The 16,081-nt window shown below is 45.1% G+C and overlaps 1 protein-coding gene across 3 annotated transcripts in view; it reads right to left on the reverse strand.

Annotated features, from left to right (window-relative positions):
* Nucleotides 1–16,081, reverse strand: part of DDX11 (DEAD/H-box helicase 11) — a 471,297-nt gene that overhangs the window by 332,185 nt on the left and 123,031 nt on the right. For all 3 annotated transcript variants that reach the window (XM_078673722.1, XM_078673723.1, XM_078673721.1), the window contains exons 7-9: nucleotides 15,047–15,154; nucleotides 11,882–11,969; nucleotides 8,809–9,011 (exon numbers count right to left, since the gene is read on the reverse strand). In XM_078673722.1, coding sequence (XP_078529848.1) covers nucleotides 8,809–9,011; nucleotides 11,882–11,969; nucleotides 15,047–15,154 — 399 coding nt within the window. The remainder of the gene's footprint in view (nucleotides 1–8,808; nucleotides 9,012–11,881; nucleotides 11,970–15,046; nucleotides 15,155–16,081) is intronic.

A 16,081-nucleotide genomic window follows, 5' to 3' on the forward strand; every position in this document is an offset into this window, starting at 1 on the left:
GACCAGGATTCATCCACGCAGAGCTTTGGTGCACTATCCTTTTCCTGTGAGGGGGGGGGGCTGAGGGGGCATTTTTTTTTTTACAATAGTTAAAATACAGAGACTTCAATCACAACCTTAGGCAACTCAGGAGATACCAGGTCATTATTAAGTCACTGCTTATTTTCAAGGTGAAGGGGTTAGCCCACTGAACAAGTGAGAAGAGCTGCTTCAGAAGGTAGGGAACAATTATTGAGGGGGCAAAGGAACCAGAGGAACAACTAGGGATCAGTGGTTTAGGTGGGATCATCAGACAAACACCTGGGTAAAGAAGAGGAGCCGCCAAATACGTTCGCCTCTATGGGCCCACTCACCAGCTATATCGGTGGCACGTAGAGATTGGGCATGTGAAGGACAGAAGCACAACGCAATGTTTCATATGAAAACTAATGGAGAGACCCAAAGAAGAAAACAGCACTTTGCTAGAATTACCCGGATAGAGCTCAAGATGCAGTGGTCATTGTGGACTGAGCTACAAAGAGTGCCTACCCCACTTTTTGTGTCACATTTTCCCATGGGATAACAACAAATAAGTTGCTGTGGCACGCACCACAAAGGACCCTTTGCTTATTAAAGGCCAGCAAGCCATATTGAAATATGGGAATCTGTTGTATCCCTATAACTAGTGAGATTGGCAATCTATTTTTCCAAGTGAAGGTAAGTGCTTTTTTTTTACAACAGAAGTCTCTTTCTCAAATCTATACATACAAGAGAATACATAATAACAATTTAAAAGCAAAATGTTCAAGAGTCAAGAGAAAAAAAATCATATCCCGCTTCATGTGTATGTGAAAACAAGGTCTGTTGGAGAACGTGTTTAAGTGTGCTGGAGTCTTAAAAGAAAAAGACTGAAGCAATAACATACATGAAATATAATGAAAGCTAAAACATCTGCACAGCCTTTTTGTAACCATGACTGCATCAGGATTTTACGAATTAATAATGAGGAACTGTAAAAGCATGGCAATCACTGAAAGAGGATTGTCAGCTGGAATTAAAAAAAGGTACGAAAAAACCCTACAGAAAAGGTAGAAAAATCTATGGTTGAAGTAACAGAAGAGGAGATAGGCTGCACATAGCTGGTTACAAATAGCCACTATCAACTTTGCAGTATTGACACCCAGGAAACAGGGAAAGGTAGACATCTTTGAAATACAGTTATCATTTAAAGTAAATCGTGGTAGCAGCAGAAACGAGTGGACAGTGTGTTTAGTAATGAATGAAATTCATCCCTTTGAAATGTAAATATGCATGTAAAATAAAATGAAATGTAAAATATGCATTTATAAAGAAATGAATATGCTACTTACCAGTATGCATCTGTTCTTGGCATGTAGGGCTGCTAACATTCATATCTAGTGCATAGATCGCCGCCTAGTGTTGGGTCCGGATGATTGCACATTGTTGTCCTGGAAGAGTCTTCGAAGTATCACGAGATAGGTGGCTCCTCCCCTGGACTACAGTGCGCATGGGCATCGACTCCATCCCCAGATTGTTTTTAGCCATTGTGGCAGAGATGGAGTGAAACAGTGTACAGGATGTCCATGCTAATGATGAATGCAAGAGAGTGTCTGCAGCCGCTACGGGCACCGGGGAGGAGGGCGGGCGATATGAATGTTAGCAGCCCTACATGCCGAGAACAGATGCATACTGGTAAGTAGCATATTCAGTTCGAGGCATGTGGGCTGCTAAATTCATATCTAGTGCATAGAATACACAGCAGTCCCTCCATTAAGGGCGGTTGCCCGTGCCAGCTGCAGAAGCTTGAAAAAGTGTCTTCAGAACAGCCTGTCCTACAGCTGCTTGCTGTTTGGAATGCACATCTACGCAATAATGCTTGGTAAATGTGTGTGGTGTAGACCATGTGGCTGCTCTACAAATGTCTTCTAAAGGAATGTTCCCCAGGAAAGCCATGGAGGCCCCCAATTTGCGTGTAGAGTGCGCCCTTGGGGGTATTGTTAAAGTGCGTTTAGCCTTTTGATAACAGATTTGAATGCATTTAACAATCCATCTGGCTATTCCTGCTTTGGAAATGGGGTTGCCTTTGTGTTGTGCTGAGAAGGCAACAAAAAGTTGTTGTGTCTTCCTAAAGGGTTGTGTCCTGTCAATGTAGTACATTAGCGCCCTCCTAACGTCTAATGTATGAAGCATTCTTTCTGCTACCGTTTGCGGGTTTTGGAAAAATGCAGGCAGGTCAATAGTTTGGTTGATATGAAACTGTGACACCACCTTTGGAAGGAATTTGGGGTCAGTGCGGAGCACTACCCTGTTAGAGTGTATTTGGATGAATGGCTCTTGGATTGTGAGCGCTTGCAGCTCACTAACACGCCTGAGCGACGTGATAGCAATGAGAAAAGCCACTTTCCATGTTAGAAATTGAAGTTCGCATGAGTGCAGTGGCTCGAAAGGTGGGCCCATCAGCCTAGTGAGGACCACATTGAGGTTCCACACAGGAGCTGGTGGAGTTCTAGGAGGAATGACTCGTTTCAGTCCCTCTAGGAAGGCTTTAATGGCAGGCACTCTGAAAACAGAGAGGTGCTGCCGATTCTGGAGGTAAGCCGCTATGGCGGATAAATGTATCCGAATGGAGGCGTATGCCAGATTGCATTTGTAAAGTTGTAACAAATAGCAGATGATGTTAGGAATGGATGCATCTAGCGGGTTGATATTGTTGTCTGTACAGTAAATGACAAACCGCTTCCATTTTGCAGCATAGCAAGCTCTGGTCGTGGGCTTCCTTGCCTCACGGATGATGTCCATGCATTCAGGAGGCAGGTTGAGGTAGCCAAATTCTAAGACCTCAGGAGCCAGATCGCCAGATTGAGCTGTTGCGGATCTGGATGCTGAATGTCGCCATGGCTTCGCGTCAAGAGGCTGGGTGTGAGATGCAGCCTTTGATGCGGTACCACGGAAAGTTCTAGAAACGTGGTGTACCACGGTTGGCGTGCCCATGTTGGAGCAACTAGGATGAGAGTCATCGAGTGTTGCTTTAGCTTTCTTGCCACCAGCGGAATGAGAGGCGCTGGGGGAAAAGCGTACGCAAATTTGCCTGACCAGTTCATCCATATCGCATTCCCCTGCGATTGCGGATGAGGGAACCTGGCGGGAAAGCTTTGGCATTTTGCGTTTTCCCTTGTGGCAAACAGGTCGATCTGTGGATGACCCCACTGCTGGAAGTACGGGTGGAGCACTGATGGATGAATCTCCCACTCGTGCATTTGATGGCTGTACCTGCTGAGCAGATCCGCCATCTGATTGTCCTTGCCGGGGAGGTGTTCTGCCATGAGGAAAATGTTCCTCTGAATGGCCCACTTCCACATGCTCTGAGCCAGATGAGACAGCTGTGGTGAGTGAGTACCTCCTTGCTTTTGGATGTAGTACATGGCTGTCATGTTGTCCGTCCGGATCAACACGACTTTGTTGCACAAATGTACCTTGAAGGACTTTAGCGCCATGAAGATTGCCATCAATTCCAGGTAGTTGATGTGCAACTTCTGTTGTTGAGTGGACCACAGTCCCTGCACAGTGTAGTGGAGCACATGAGCTCCCCATCCTTGGAGAGATGCGTCCGTCGTCAGGATAATCTGTGGCACCGGCTCTTGGAACGGTCGTCCCTTGCAAAGGTTGTGTGGATTCCACCAATGCAGAGAGTTGTATGCCCGACCGGTCACCAACACTAGGTCCGTCAGTTGTCCCCGAACCTGTGTCCACTGATTTGCCAAGCATTCTTGGAGAGGACGCATGTGCAACCTCGCGTGCGGGACTATGAAAATGCAGGAGGCCATCATGCCTATCAACTGCATGAACACTCTCGCTGGTAGGGAGTGTTGCGGTCTGAACCGTTGGATTAGTGACTGGATGCTGTTGATCCTGGCTGGGTTTGGCTGAGCCATAGCAGTCAGGGTGTTTATTGTCGCGCCTAGATACTGCCGCATATGGGCTGGTTGAAGGTGCGACTTTGGGTAGTTTAGCGAGAATCCCAGACTGTGAAGGAGTTGAATAGTGTGGGACATGTCCGCGGCGCATTGTAGTTCCGACTTCGCTTGAACAAGCCAGTCGTCTAGGTACGGGTAGACATGTATGTTCTGCCGTCTGAGGTGCGCCGCTACTGTCGCCAGACACTTTGTAAACACTCTGGGGGCAGTAGTCACCCCGAAGGGTAGGACTTTGAACTGATAGTGTTTGTTTTGAATGGTGAACCTGAGGTACTTTCTGTGGGATGGGTGGAGTGGGATGTGGAAGTAAGCATCCTTGAGGTCTAAGGTTGCCAGGAAGTCCCCTTGGTTTAGCAGGGGAAGAATTTGTTGCAGTGTCAGCATGTGAAAGTGTTCTGACAGTATATACATGTTGAGGGGGCGTAGATCCAGAATAGGTCTGAGGGATCCGTCCTTTTTTGGAATGAGGAAGTACAGGGAATAGACCCCTGTGTCTTCCTCCTCCATTGATACGAGCTCTATTGCGCCTTTTTGCAGCATTACCAAGACCTCCTGCTGCAATAAGTGCAAGTGCTCTGCCGACATAGGACGGTGTCTTGGGGGAATGTTGGGAGGAGTGGATGTTAACTCCAAACAATAACCGTATTGGATTAGTTTTCTCACCCACCTGTCTGTGGTGATGGATGTCCAGACTGGCAGGAACTGCTGGAGTCTCCCCCCGACAGGTGTTGGATGGTCGGGGGGCAGTGACAGAGAGTCACTGTTTGTTGGCGGCAGAGGAACGGGAGTTGTTGTTCCCTCTGCCCCTGCCCTTGGCACTGTTACCTCTGTAACCCCCTCTACCTTGCTTGGGGTAGGAGGATTGTGCACCACCCTTTGTAAATTGTGATTGTTGACCCAAGTGTCCTCTGGTAACACCACGCGCTCCTGAGCGACGAAAAGTGTTTCCCCTGAATTGTTGGGACTGAAGTGCCCCCATGGACTTAGCAGTCTCGTTGTCCTTTTTAATCTTTTCAAGTGTGGTGTCTACATCTGGGCCAAACAGTCTGTCAGGATTGACGGGCTGGTTGAGGATTGTAGTTTGGATGTCAGGCTTAAATCCAGATATACGAAGCCAAGCTTGTCGTCTTAGCATGACGCTAGTGTTAATCCCCCTAGCCGCCGTGTCTGCCACATCAAGTGCACACTTTATTGCAGCGTTTGATATAAGCTTCCCCTCTTGTATGAGCATTTCGGCTGCTTCTTTATACTCATCAGGTAGATATTGAAGGAGCGGTTCTAGGGTGTCGTAATGCGCCCTATCGTAACGCGCCAATAGTGCCTGTGTGTTTGCTATACGCCATACATTGGCAGCCTGCGCAGCCACCCTCTTGCCGGATGCCTCTAGCACTTTAGACTCCTTGTCAGGGGGAGGAGCTTCACCCGTAGTTTGGGAGTTTGCCCTCTTGCGGGCATTGGCGACCACCAACGAGTCCAGAGGCAACTGTCCTCGAATATATGCAGGATCTCCAGGTGCTGGCCTGTATTTTTTCTCGATACGTGGGTTCACCACTCTTGCCCTGGAAGGTTCCTTAAAGATCTCTGGGGCATGTCTAAGGACACCTTTGAGCATAGGAAGTATTTTAACAGTTCTTTCTGAGACAGAGAAAGTGTTAAACAAAAAGTCTTCCTCCACCGGGTCAGCATGCATGTCTACATCATGATTTGCTGCTGCCCGTTCGATTAAAGCATTAAATGCTGAAGAATCCTCAGTTGGAGATGTACGTGCCCCAAAACCTTGTGGATCTTGTACCACCTGCTGTCCACCTTGGTCCCCAGTGTCGTCATATGTGTCCTGCTGAACATCAGGGTCATTGTCCACTGGGAAATTGTATTGGTCGTCTTCCTCATCATCCTCTCCCCCTGATTGGTTTGGGGAAGGTGATGGACTCCTTCTTGGTGGTGGTAGAACGGGCTCAATAAGGGCAGGACTGTCCAGTGCTGTCCTCTTTTTCTTCAGTGGAATAACATATGATTCCAGTGGTTGGGAAGTGATCTTCCTTTTGTAAATGGTCAGTTTCCCTGTGTGGGCATCGATGTAATGCTCTGATTGGTCATCTGAGGCCTGAAGCGCCGAAGGAGCCGAAGTCTGTGGCACCGATCTAGGTGCAAACGCCTTTGGTGGCACCTTTGGTGGAAGAGTGTAAAGAAGCTTGGCTGATGACTTCTGAGGAGCGTCCACCTCCTTTGGAGCCGACGGCGTGGGAGCCGTCGTCGACAACGTTTTTTCCCGAATCCGTTTCAGGGAGTCGGTGACCTGTGCGGTGAAGGAGGCGGAGGGTGTGGTAGCCGACGGCCGGTGTCCGGTGGCGTCGGAGTCCCTCGGTGTCGACGGTATTTGCGTCGACGAATCTTCAGCCGCATTGTGGCGCGGGTCCTTTGTAGACTTTGGCGCAGACGCCGATGCTGCAGATTCGACATCTTTGTGCCGATGCGTAGTGCCTGCGGCCTTCGGGTCGTGGCTTGTAGTCGACTTTTGTTCGACTGGGCGTTTAGTTGGCTGCGCCGTAGGAGCGTCTGAAGGCGTGTGAACCGACTTCGACGACCGTGCCGGAGCAACAGAGGCCGACTCTTGACGGACGGCCTTCTTGGAGGACGAGTCCTTGTGCACCTTGTGCGGCGCTGCTGTCTCGACAGCCTTCTTCGACTTCTGTGGGCCGGAGGTGGACGGAGCCGATGAAGGAGCCGGTTTCGATATTGTTTGCTGGACGTCGGCCTTTTTTGGTGTTGTCGCGTCCGGTAGTTTCGTTTTCGATTTTGCCTGGACGTCGGCCATTTTGTCTTTTGTCGAATCCGTGGGTTTCGGTTTCGATTTCGGCTGGACGTCGGCCATCTTAGGTGCCGTAGAGACCGAAGGTTTCGTTTTTGGTTTCGATACGGTTAATGGCGGCTCCGCTTGAGTGTCCGTGGCCGGGCGAGAAGGCGGGGCCGGGGATAGCGGTGCGGGGTCGTGGGTAAGGCCGAGTGGCGATCCCGTGACCTGAGCCTGAATTATATAGACTTCGGGGCATAGCTCTTCCTCCGAGCTATCTTCCGCGGCCCCATAAACTTCTTCGTCATCCCCTACCTCCTCGACGTATTCAGTGTCCTGGCCGTGCCCTTCGACGTGTTCTTCGGCATCGGACTGGACCTCCGTCGTCGGAGACGAAATTTGGAGATGATGGCTACTGCCTTCCACCGCGGGGTCGTCGAATATGTTGTCGGGTGCCGGTGCCGCTCGCTGGGCCTCGAGGCGCGCCGCGCGCCGATGCTTGAGCGTCTTCTTTGACCTGAATTGAGAGCAGGCCATGCAGTTGTCTTCGTTGTGGTCCGGTGACAGGCATTTGTTACAGACCGGATGCACATCGATGTGTGGATATTTGGTCCACAGATGGGGCAGTATTTAAATGGGTCTCCTCTCCATGGTAAGGTTGTCGGGTCTTGCTGCGACGAGAGGGCCTCGATGTCTGAAGAGTAACTTGACTCCGTTGATTTCCGGCTCCGAGAGTCGGACGACGCTCGAGACCGTGCGCAAACAATACAGAAGCTGGTAACGAAGGCCTTTTGGCCTTAAGAACAAAGTTTATTGGTTCCGACACGGAGACGTCGAGAACCACATCCGAACCCAATGGCGGAAAAAAACAATCTGGGGATGGAGTCGATGCCCATGCGCACTGTAGTCCAGGGGAGGAGCCACCTATCTCGTGATACTTCGAAGACTCTTCCAGGACAACAATGTGCAATCATCCGGACCCAACACTAGGCGGCGATCTATGCACTAGATATGAATTTAGCAGCCCACATGCCTCGAACATATAGCACCTTATCCCTCCAGTTTAGCTAGAATGGCATAAAATGAACAGAAATGATAGGCTGATGGAGTGATTGCAGAAGAACACCTTCACAAATTACAAATTACCAGCTTGGGAGAAAGAGGCATCAGCAAAGAACCACAGCCTCTTGTTATTGTATCCTTGTGTCAAAATAGTTTAAAAAGGCAAATAGTCCAAGGAGAGATTGGCTCTTGAATAGGAATTGTGGAGAAGTGTGGCTCAATGGTTAGAGTGGCAGACCCTGATGCAGAGGTCTCGCCCGGGACCAGGGTTCAATTCCCCGCCTCGGCGGGTCTTGGGCTCAAAAATTCCACGGACCTGATAATTCTCGTCTCGGTGCCTATTCCAATCATGGAGTCCCACTCTGCAACTCTGGGCAATAGCTTGCTTAATCTCCACAACGGCCCCCACAACGCTAAGGATGCCTGGCCTCCACCTTGGGGGTGCCCAGGAGTGGACACCTCACAGGGAAAGCCAGGATGGGTTCCACAGCGGTATTCGTACAAGCGCCTTGAGACCCTTGCGGGTGAGTAGTGCGCTATACAAGTATCAATTTACAATTGTCCAGTCAGGATAAGAAGATGACAAGAGAATCCAAGCCTGTTTTGGTTCAAAATGATGGCAATGAAACCCTGTAGCCTTAACTGTGACTGATGAAAACAAACAGCAGCAAAGGTTTTAGAGAAAGATGTTGCCAGATATAATTGCAATTGCAAGGTATTGGTCAGCTTTAACATGGTGGAATATATATATAAGAATCTATGCACAGATATGTCAAAAGTATCAAGGTCTTATATTCAAAAAGTGGATCAGTGATGTGGATGACAACATTTTCATTATTGCAGTTTACAAGGAGATGTAGCAGCTCACTAATCTGAGTGAGTTAACACTTTGGCGTATAAAGACTGTGAATGTGAAAAGAGAAGTAGTTGATTCTGCTAAATCAGAAGGCCCTAGGAAGAAGAATTAACAAAGCACCTCACCTGGGCAGCAGGAATAGCAAAACGAGTTCCATAATATGGGCACGCTTTCAGTTCCTTTCCCATAGTTACGAGCTGCTCAATGTCCTTCACCTCAACCAGAGTCTCATCTCTAAGCAACTGCATCTGCTCATATGAGTAAAATGGGCAAATCTCTCGACCCTCGCGTTTCTTCTTTTTGCCTTCTGGCTCCTCGCTCTTCTTCTCTAAAGGCAAAATACAAATAGAAGAAATTTTGTTTGCGGTGTACAAATATCGAGACTCTACTTAATGTGATACTGGAGTGAATGGCCGGTGCTTGTAAGGGACTCTTTGCTATTCCCTCTGCATTCACATGAGACCATTAACTAATCTGGGAGTTACTCACCTTTCAAATATCCCTTCCAAAATGTGTGCATAAACAAGAGAAATTCAAAAACAAGGGTTTAATATAAATATATTATCAAGAAAAATTATCCCGTACTGACTGACCACCTTAGTTCGTTTTTATGACTGGATCATCCATACTTCCTTTTTCTCCCTTTTTTTTACATTTAGTAATGCCGCTGCCACCTTCTGTCCAGTACCTATTGCATACTTTTCTCCTGGAGCATTAAATCTCCTTGCGTCCCTCATTCAGAGTAAACGGGAAGCACAAATACAGTGCTTTAGATTTTATATTTTTTCTAGATTTTCACTGATGCCAAATAATACTGATCGGTGATGTTACCCTCACAATCCTTCCTTCCTACCAGGTCAGACATTATGTTATCATAGTCTTTTCCAAACAGAAAACAACAAAAAACAGTTACTTACCGTCTGTAATGCTCTTTCTGTGGATACTCTAACTGCAGATTCTTCCTGTTGAATATTCCCAGGCGCCATTCAGGATTCAGAATACTCAAAAGCAGTGGTTCTACACACAGGTAGGTGCGACCATGCAACTCTGCGTCAAAACAATTCCACTCCCAAAAAAAAAAAAAAAAACACTCGTCCCGAACAACAAATGGAGCCCTATATAAGCGTCACCCATGTGACCAAGTGACAGCATTTTCCTTACCTCTTTTAGTGGAGGAGCCTGCCATTGGCCCAAACACGCACTACCGCTCCAGTGAGGAGGGCTAAAAAGCATCCTCCCAGTGCAAAGCATCAGAGGGTTCCTTTTTTTTTTTACATTTTTTTTTTTTTTATTAGTGGGGGATGCGAAAACACCTTTGTGCCTCTCTGCATCACGCCTCCCGCCCATCTGCGATGGCGCACTGATGTCAAACTATCATATTGGAACGCCGTCTTAACGAAGTTGAATCAGATACTAGAGATAACTATCCCAACAGACCCCAAATACATCCTTCGGGGTATACTGAAAGAGGTTAACCTTCCCCAAGCACCTATTCTGCAACCTAGGCCTCATAGTAGCAAAGAGAGACGTGGCCAGATGTTGGGGTGCCACAGAGATACCAACCATTCGAGAATGGAAAACCGGAATGGATCTTTCCATGCCAGCAGAAAAGATCACAGATAAAGTTAGAGGCTGTTCGAGGAAATTCAGTAAAATATGGGAGCCGTGGACGAAATATTATAGTATAGACCTGGGAGAAGAGGGAAGGCCCCATTCACACTGACCTATCTCCTGGCAGTACGATTTGGTAATCATACAATGTCGTGTATTGATTACGCATCTACTGTGCATGATTTGATTAACACACTACAAATGTATTTCCACTAAAAATCAGCTATGGTTGTTGGTTCATTGTTGAGCCCCTGGTGTTGCTTGTTTCAAAATCTAATAAAACATAAAAAAAAAAAGAAAAAATTGACGAGAAAGGGCAGAGCCCTTACCTGGACTTCATTGACTTCATGTGTTTCTTCTTCAACTTACAAGAAGACTTTCATTTCGTAGAAGATCTACCTCAGGAACAACTTCGAAAGCGGCTCCTTGCCTTCGACCTGGAGCCGAACTGGCACTGAGCCTTCCGATGTTTCGCCACACACAGCTTTGCCTCACGGATGGCCTGAGGGTTCATCTGGGTGCATTCATTGCATGCCTTGTACTCATGTTAAGAATATAAACATCAGAGGCATGTTATGGGGATCTGTCACAGACATCTGTTTGCAACAGTACCTTCAAGGTTTGAACTATTTTTTTTAGGGGGTGACATCACTTGCGCACTGCAACATTTTTTGAAGAAAACATTCTTCAGAGTTAGCTCTGGATCCCCGGCTGAAGGAGCAGAAAGAAAGTAACTTATGTCATCACACATGGGGAGGGGCGTCTTACATGTGACTTTATTAGTCACTTCCGGAGCGGAATAGCATAAACGCTGAGTCACATGGCACAACCTAGCCGAAACGCTATTTCCAGATCTAGTCTGGCGTCTGGGAAAAAAAATCACAGGGTGAGGAATGTGTGGTTAAAGATATCCAGCACAAACAGGTGGCTTATGTTCACTGACCATTTTCTGTAGTCACAGTGCATTGCGATAAAATTTCACCCACTGACCACAACCCTTTACAGAAAAGGTTCCTGTTATTAACACCCAGAGCTTATCAATGCCTTAACTTTTGAAGTATAAGCACTCATTGTACCGCTGAAGTCCCAGCAATGAGGTAGCAAACATCAGATTCAAAAGAAAAAATTGAACAGTAGATGAACATCTCACGCACGATCCAGGACAACTTGGTATCCTCCAGCCCTTGAGCCTCAATTCATATTGCAAGGCCTTTTTTTACAATTAATAAGAGAATGACTATATCTACAAATCCCAATGTATCTAAACTCCATCCTCCACACAAGTGTATACATCTATAATTCTGTGGACTACACATTTAGGAAGCATGTTTAGACCTCATGCCACAGTGTTCACTTTGAACTGGAAGATTTTTTTCTTATCCCTAGAACAATACTTTCTCTAGGTGATAAAAAACAGTACATTTTCAATTTGAAGAACAAAAGAGTTATCACAATAAAATAAAACACCTTTAGATTCTACATGAACGTTAGAAAATTATGCAAACCCATGCCTCAAAAGTAACAACTTCTGCCTTTAAGCAACCATCGAAACTGTTTAATAATGTCAAGAAAAAATGTTTTTCTTACCATGTTTGTTCTTCTGCATCTCTGTGCAGCGATCATTGATAAGTTGCACGACACCAAGATTCCGCACCTCCTCATTCACACAGAGATTCTGAAAAGTATGACATTTCAGAATGGAGCAGCCTTAAATGTGTCCTCGCTTTCTTTGCAAAATAGTGATAATAGATCAAATAATTGTAGAACAGGTACATTCTTGATATATATACAAGGACAAAAAGGTCCATTCGAGCAAATTACTTGTCACTAAAGAAGAAAAACTGTTTGTATTTGTATCCCAAAATATGATGATCGTACTACTGCATATTACCAATATCTATAGAAGTCGTTCAGAGGTTTAATTTAACATTCATTAATGTTCTGATCTGCTAATTTAAAAAGTAATCTTTGTAGCTGAAAGCCTCAATTGGTGCAGCTTTCAATTCTATACAAATTTCACATTGGCCTTTGAAATCGATACTGTATACTTAGCTAAGATGTGTTACCTATAAATGTCTTATAGCTCCACGTATGTTGACAGTGGCTGGAAAAACAGTGCAAGAGGGAAGCTCTTTTCAATTCTTCCTTATGATGAAGAAAACTACATTCTTCTGATTTTAAAGGGTGCACACATGTTAATGCATTAATATATAAATGAACAGTCCGCCTCCAATTTTAATAGCACTCATTCATAAACGTATACCCAGTAAACAAAATCCAAATTAATATCACTTCACTATAAGGAAAGTAACACAATACAGGCGACACCTCGTGAGCGTATTTGCTCCAGTATTCTGGACACATTTTGCAAACACTTATTACTCCTCTTCCTTACCTTAACCTCTTCGGGGCTGATGACGAGCTGAGCTCGTCATGAGCGTAACCTGCCGTGCACTGATGACGAGCTGAGCTCGTCATGTAACGCGGCTTTTTGCGAAGCGCAGCAGGAAAACCGCTAGCGCGCATGCGGTTAAGCCACTATTTTGGAAGATTAACCCTGTTATCGGCATTGCCTCTCTGGTGTGTTACACAAGAATCTTATTTTTGGGGTGAAGGTTTTGAAAAGGTGAAAAATAAACATGCTAATTTCTTCCCTATTTAGATGATTGCCATCGTCTGTTTCAAAAGACCACGAATGCTGGTTCTTAAAAAATCCTCTTTTTATGCCAATCCTTCACCTTTCTCTCATTTATATGCCTTTTTTCTCTTTGAGATGATCAGTTTCATACACCACCTATTGTCAAGAGAGTCTTGTGCATCCTTTAACCAGCAAAACACTAATTCACAAAACATCACATAAGCCAACATCACTCTATTTCATCTCAAAGTGCTATCAGTGAATCTGCAATTGTGTTTTCAACTTCCATACATGGATGTCTACCACCCTGGTGAAATGTAACCTAAATAAGACGCAGAATGCTCACACAGTGGCTCCCTCAAATCCCAGGTGTCCATGAATCACTCCCTATGTTAAATCTACAAAATCCTTCAGACTGCTTTCTGAATGTTGAGAAGCAGGCAAAGGAGCAAAAAACAGCCTACTTACAATTAAGCTTTTGTGCAAACTGCAACCATTCGTTTCCCAAACAACATTTGCTCGGCTGTCCAGGTTGTCATCCTGTTACAAATATATGGTGGCAACACCCTTCTCACTAACCTCCCTAACACCACCCTAGCTCTACTAAAACAATCCGTTCAATAGGTTGCTTTCATGCCTTTATTGTCCGATAAGTGCTACAGCAATAAATGATGGAAGTAATGCTGAATAAATTGTACATTCCCCCCCAGTCAAGAGATCTGGGTTAAATCCATCATGGCTGGTACAAACTGGGGTGGCACAGTGAGCAAAACAACTACGGAATTAAACCCAGATCTCTTGACACGGGGTGAATGGCTGAGAAGTTTCAGCACTCCATCATCATCTTGTTGTGTTTGCTATGTTCGCCCTAAGTGGCCAAGGTTATGCCCAGATGTGGGTCTTTTGCTCGCTGTGGCACTGGATTCGAGCTAGCCTGGCTGATGACGGGTTAAATCCCGAAATCGGTCCCAGGATGCTGGTTTCCAGTCCAGGGAGGACATGGCCAGGCAGTTCGGGCTGGACTGTTCCCATGAGGAGCAGGGTCAAGGCTGATTTGCATATGGCTAGATCCAAACTTGGGTGGAATAGTGAGCAAAAGAACGATGGATTAAACCCAGATCCCTTGACTGGGGGTGAATGGTTAATAAGTCTCAGCACTCCACTGATCATCATGATGTGTTTGCTTTGTTTTCTGATTAAGCACAAGCTACCTGCTCTTGGCAGTTTAAGGCTGCTGCCTTGCCTCATCTCATGGAGGTACTGGCCACGGTCCTTTGATATTGGAAACTTCAATTACAATAGATATCTTAGGTTTGCTGTTAGCTGTTTCAAATGCATAATTCGAGAGGAAATGTGTTTAGGTGAATACATTTCTATTTACTTTTACGTGTATCGAGCCTTTTCAGGATGGTGGTGGTTAAGAACATACAGAGAAATGAGATCAATGCAGCGAACTTGAATAATGATGAATGCTGATTTGGGAAAGGGGATGTAAGTGGGTAAGAGAGGTATGCTGTGAGAGGGGAAGGGGGAGAGAAAGAGAGAAGGAAAGAAGAGAGAGAGTGTGTGAATTATTTATGTTTATAGAAGAAACCGCTTCAAATCACATTTTTTGGGTGGTCAGATAGTAGTGGTCTTAATTTGAATAATATAGAATTGTACCAGTTATGTTTGTGCACTGTGAGTACAATAAAGCATTTGAAATGTCAAAAATGTGCTTCGCAGGGAGGTCACTAAGATCAGACCATCACTGATGAGTTCCCACTGAAACTTCTATCACACTCCTCATACAGCTGCATCTCTGCCACACCCTTCACTTCACTGCCGCGATCCTCACTGTAAGCGTCATTCAACCACTCTTATCCTGCCAATTATAAACCTTCACCCGTGATGCAGTGTAATCACTCACCCTCTGTATCAACCAGTGTAAAACCCTATTGTTTACAGAATTATGTTAATTTGTAGCTGGATTTGAACAATATGTAACACACATTTATTATACTATAGCAATGCTGAAGTCTAGCGGTTTTGACCGCTATCATTTGTAACACTACATACAAGTTAAGCACAGAGCCAACATTAAGCATCCTTCCTGGTCAAGTTCCATTAGATACCTGGCGGGAGCCCAATGAAACCACTCTTGTATCTTTCCCAAACGGACTCTTCTGAACCTCGTGCACAAACTGGGCCAGTTGAGAGTGTGTTCGGCTACAATAATAGATCTGCAATTGGAAGAATAGACACAAGGTTTGAAAAAGTGCTACCAATGTAAGATATATTAAAAAGGAATGGACAGAGACCCAATTAATTTCCTGGATTAAATAATGTAGTTAAATGGCTCAATATGCAACATAAGAATACTTACATGTGGAATGACTGCAGTAACAATCAATAACTACCAGGGAGTCTAATGCAAAGAATTAGAATAAATGGCACATTTTATGTCTCAGAGGAAGCACTACCGTATAACAGAAGCATTTTTCTATAAGAATAGTAAATAATTAGAGAAATTACAACTTCGATCATGAGGAGACATTCACTGCCCAGTACACTGTGAGCAGGTACAGGATGATCGTCTTGAACTGGGCTGATCTGATGCCATATAAATACAGTCGCAACATTAAACAACATGTGGTACAATTTATAATATTTATCTGATTACATCAGTAGGAGTATTGGCAAAATATATGATTTACCAAGATGTTGATGGATCTCAAAGCCTTAATTAGACCAACTGGGTATTTACATACCTTTCAACTACGTGGGAAAGATGGTTCAATTAGAACTGCGTTTTGCAGACCCACGCTTTATTTTGTGTACTTTGTGCCCCAACATTGCAGGACATAGTGTACATGTATGTACCCCAAGGGGGGTCATATCTACCCAGAGGTAGCAGGCCAAGACATATATGAGCTCTACAACCTCCAGCGAGATACAGAGCCAACATATAGTGAGAGAGAAAACTCGGTTTATTTAGACCTTAATCTTTAAAACCAATTGAGTAAAATTCAGGGTATTGTACATAATTAGTTATAGTAAAACAATATACAGCTTTTGTTAAAATCTTTAAAAGGTATAAAAAAGTAAAAAACATTCTACTTAAAAGCTAAATCGTCTTGGACATTTAAAATCAAGGCTATTTGTTATCT

This window comes from Lissotriton helveticus, chromosome 1_1 (genome assembly GCF_964261635.1).
Source record: "Lissotriton helveticus chromosome 1_1, aLisHel1.1, whole genome shotgun sequence".
Classification (NCBI taxonomy): domain Eukaryota; kingdom Metazoa; phylum Chordata; class Amphibia; order Caudata; family Salamandridae; genus Lissotriton; species Lissotriton helveticus.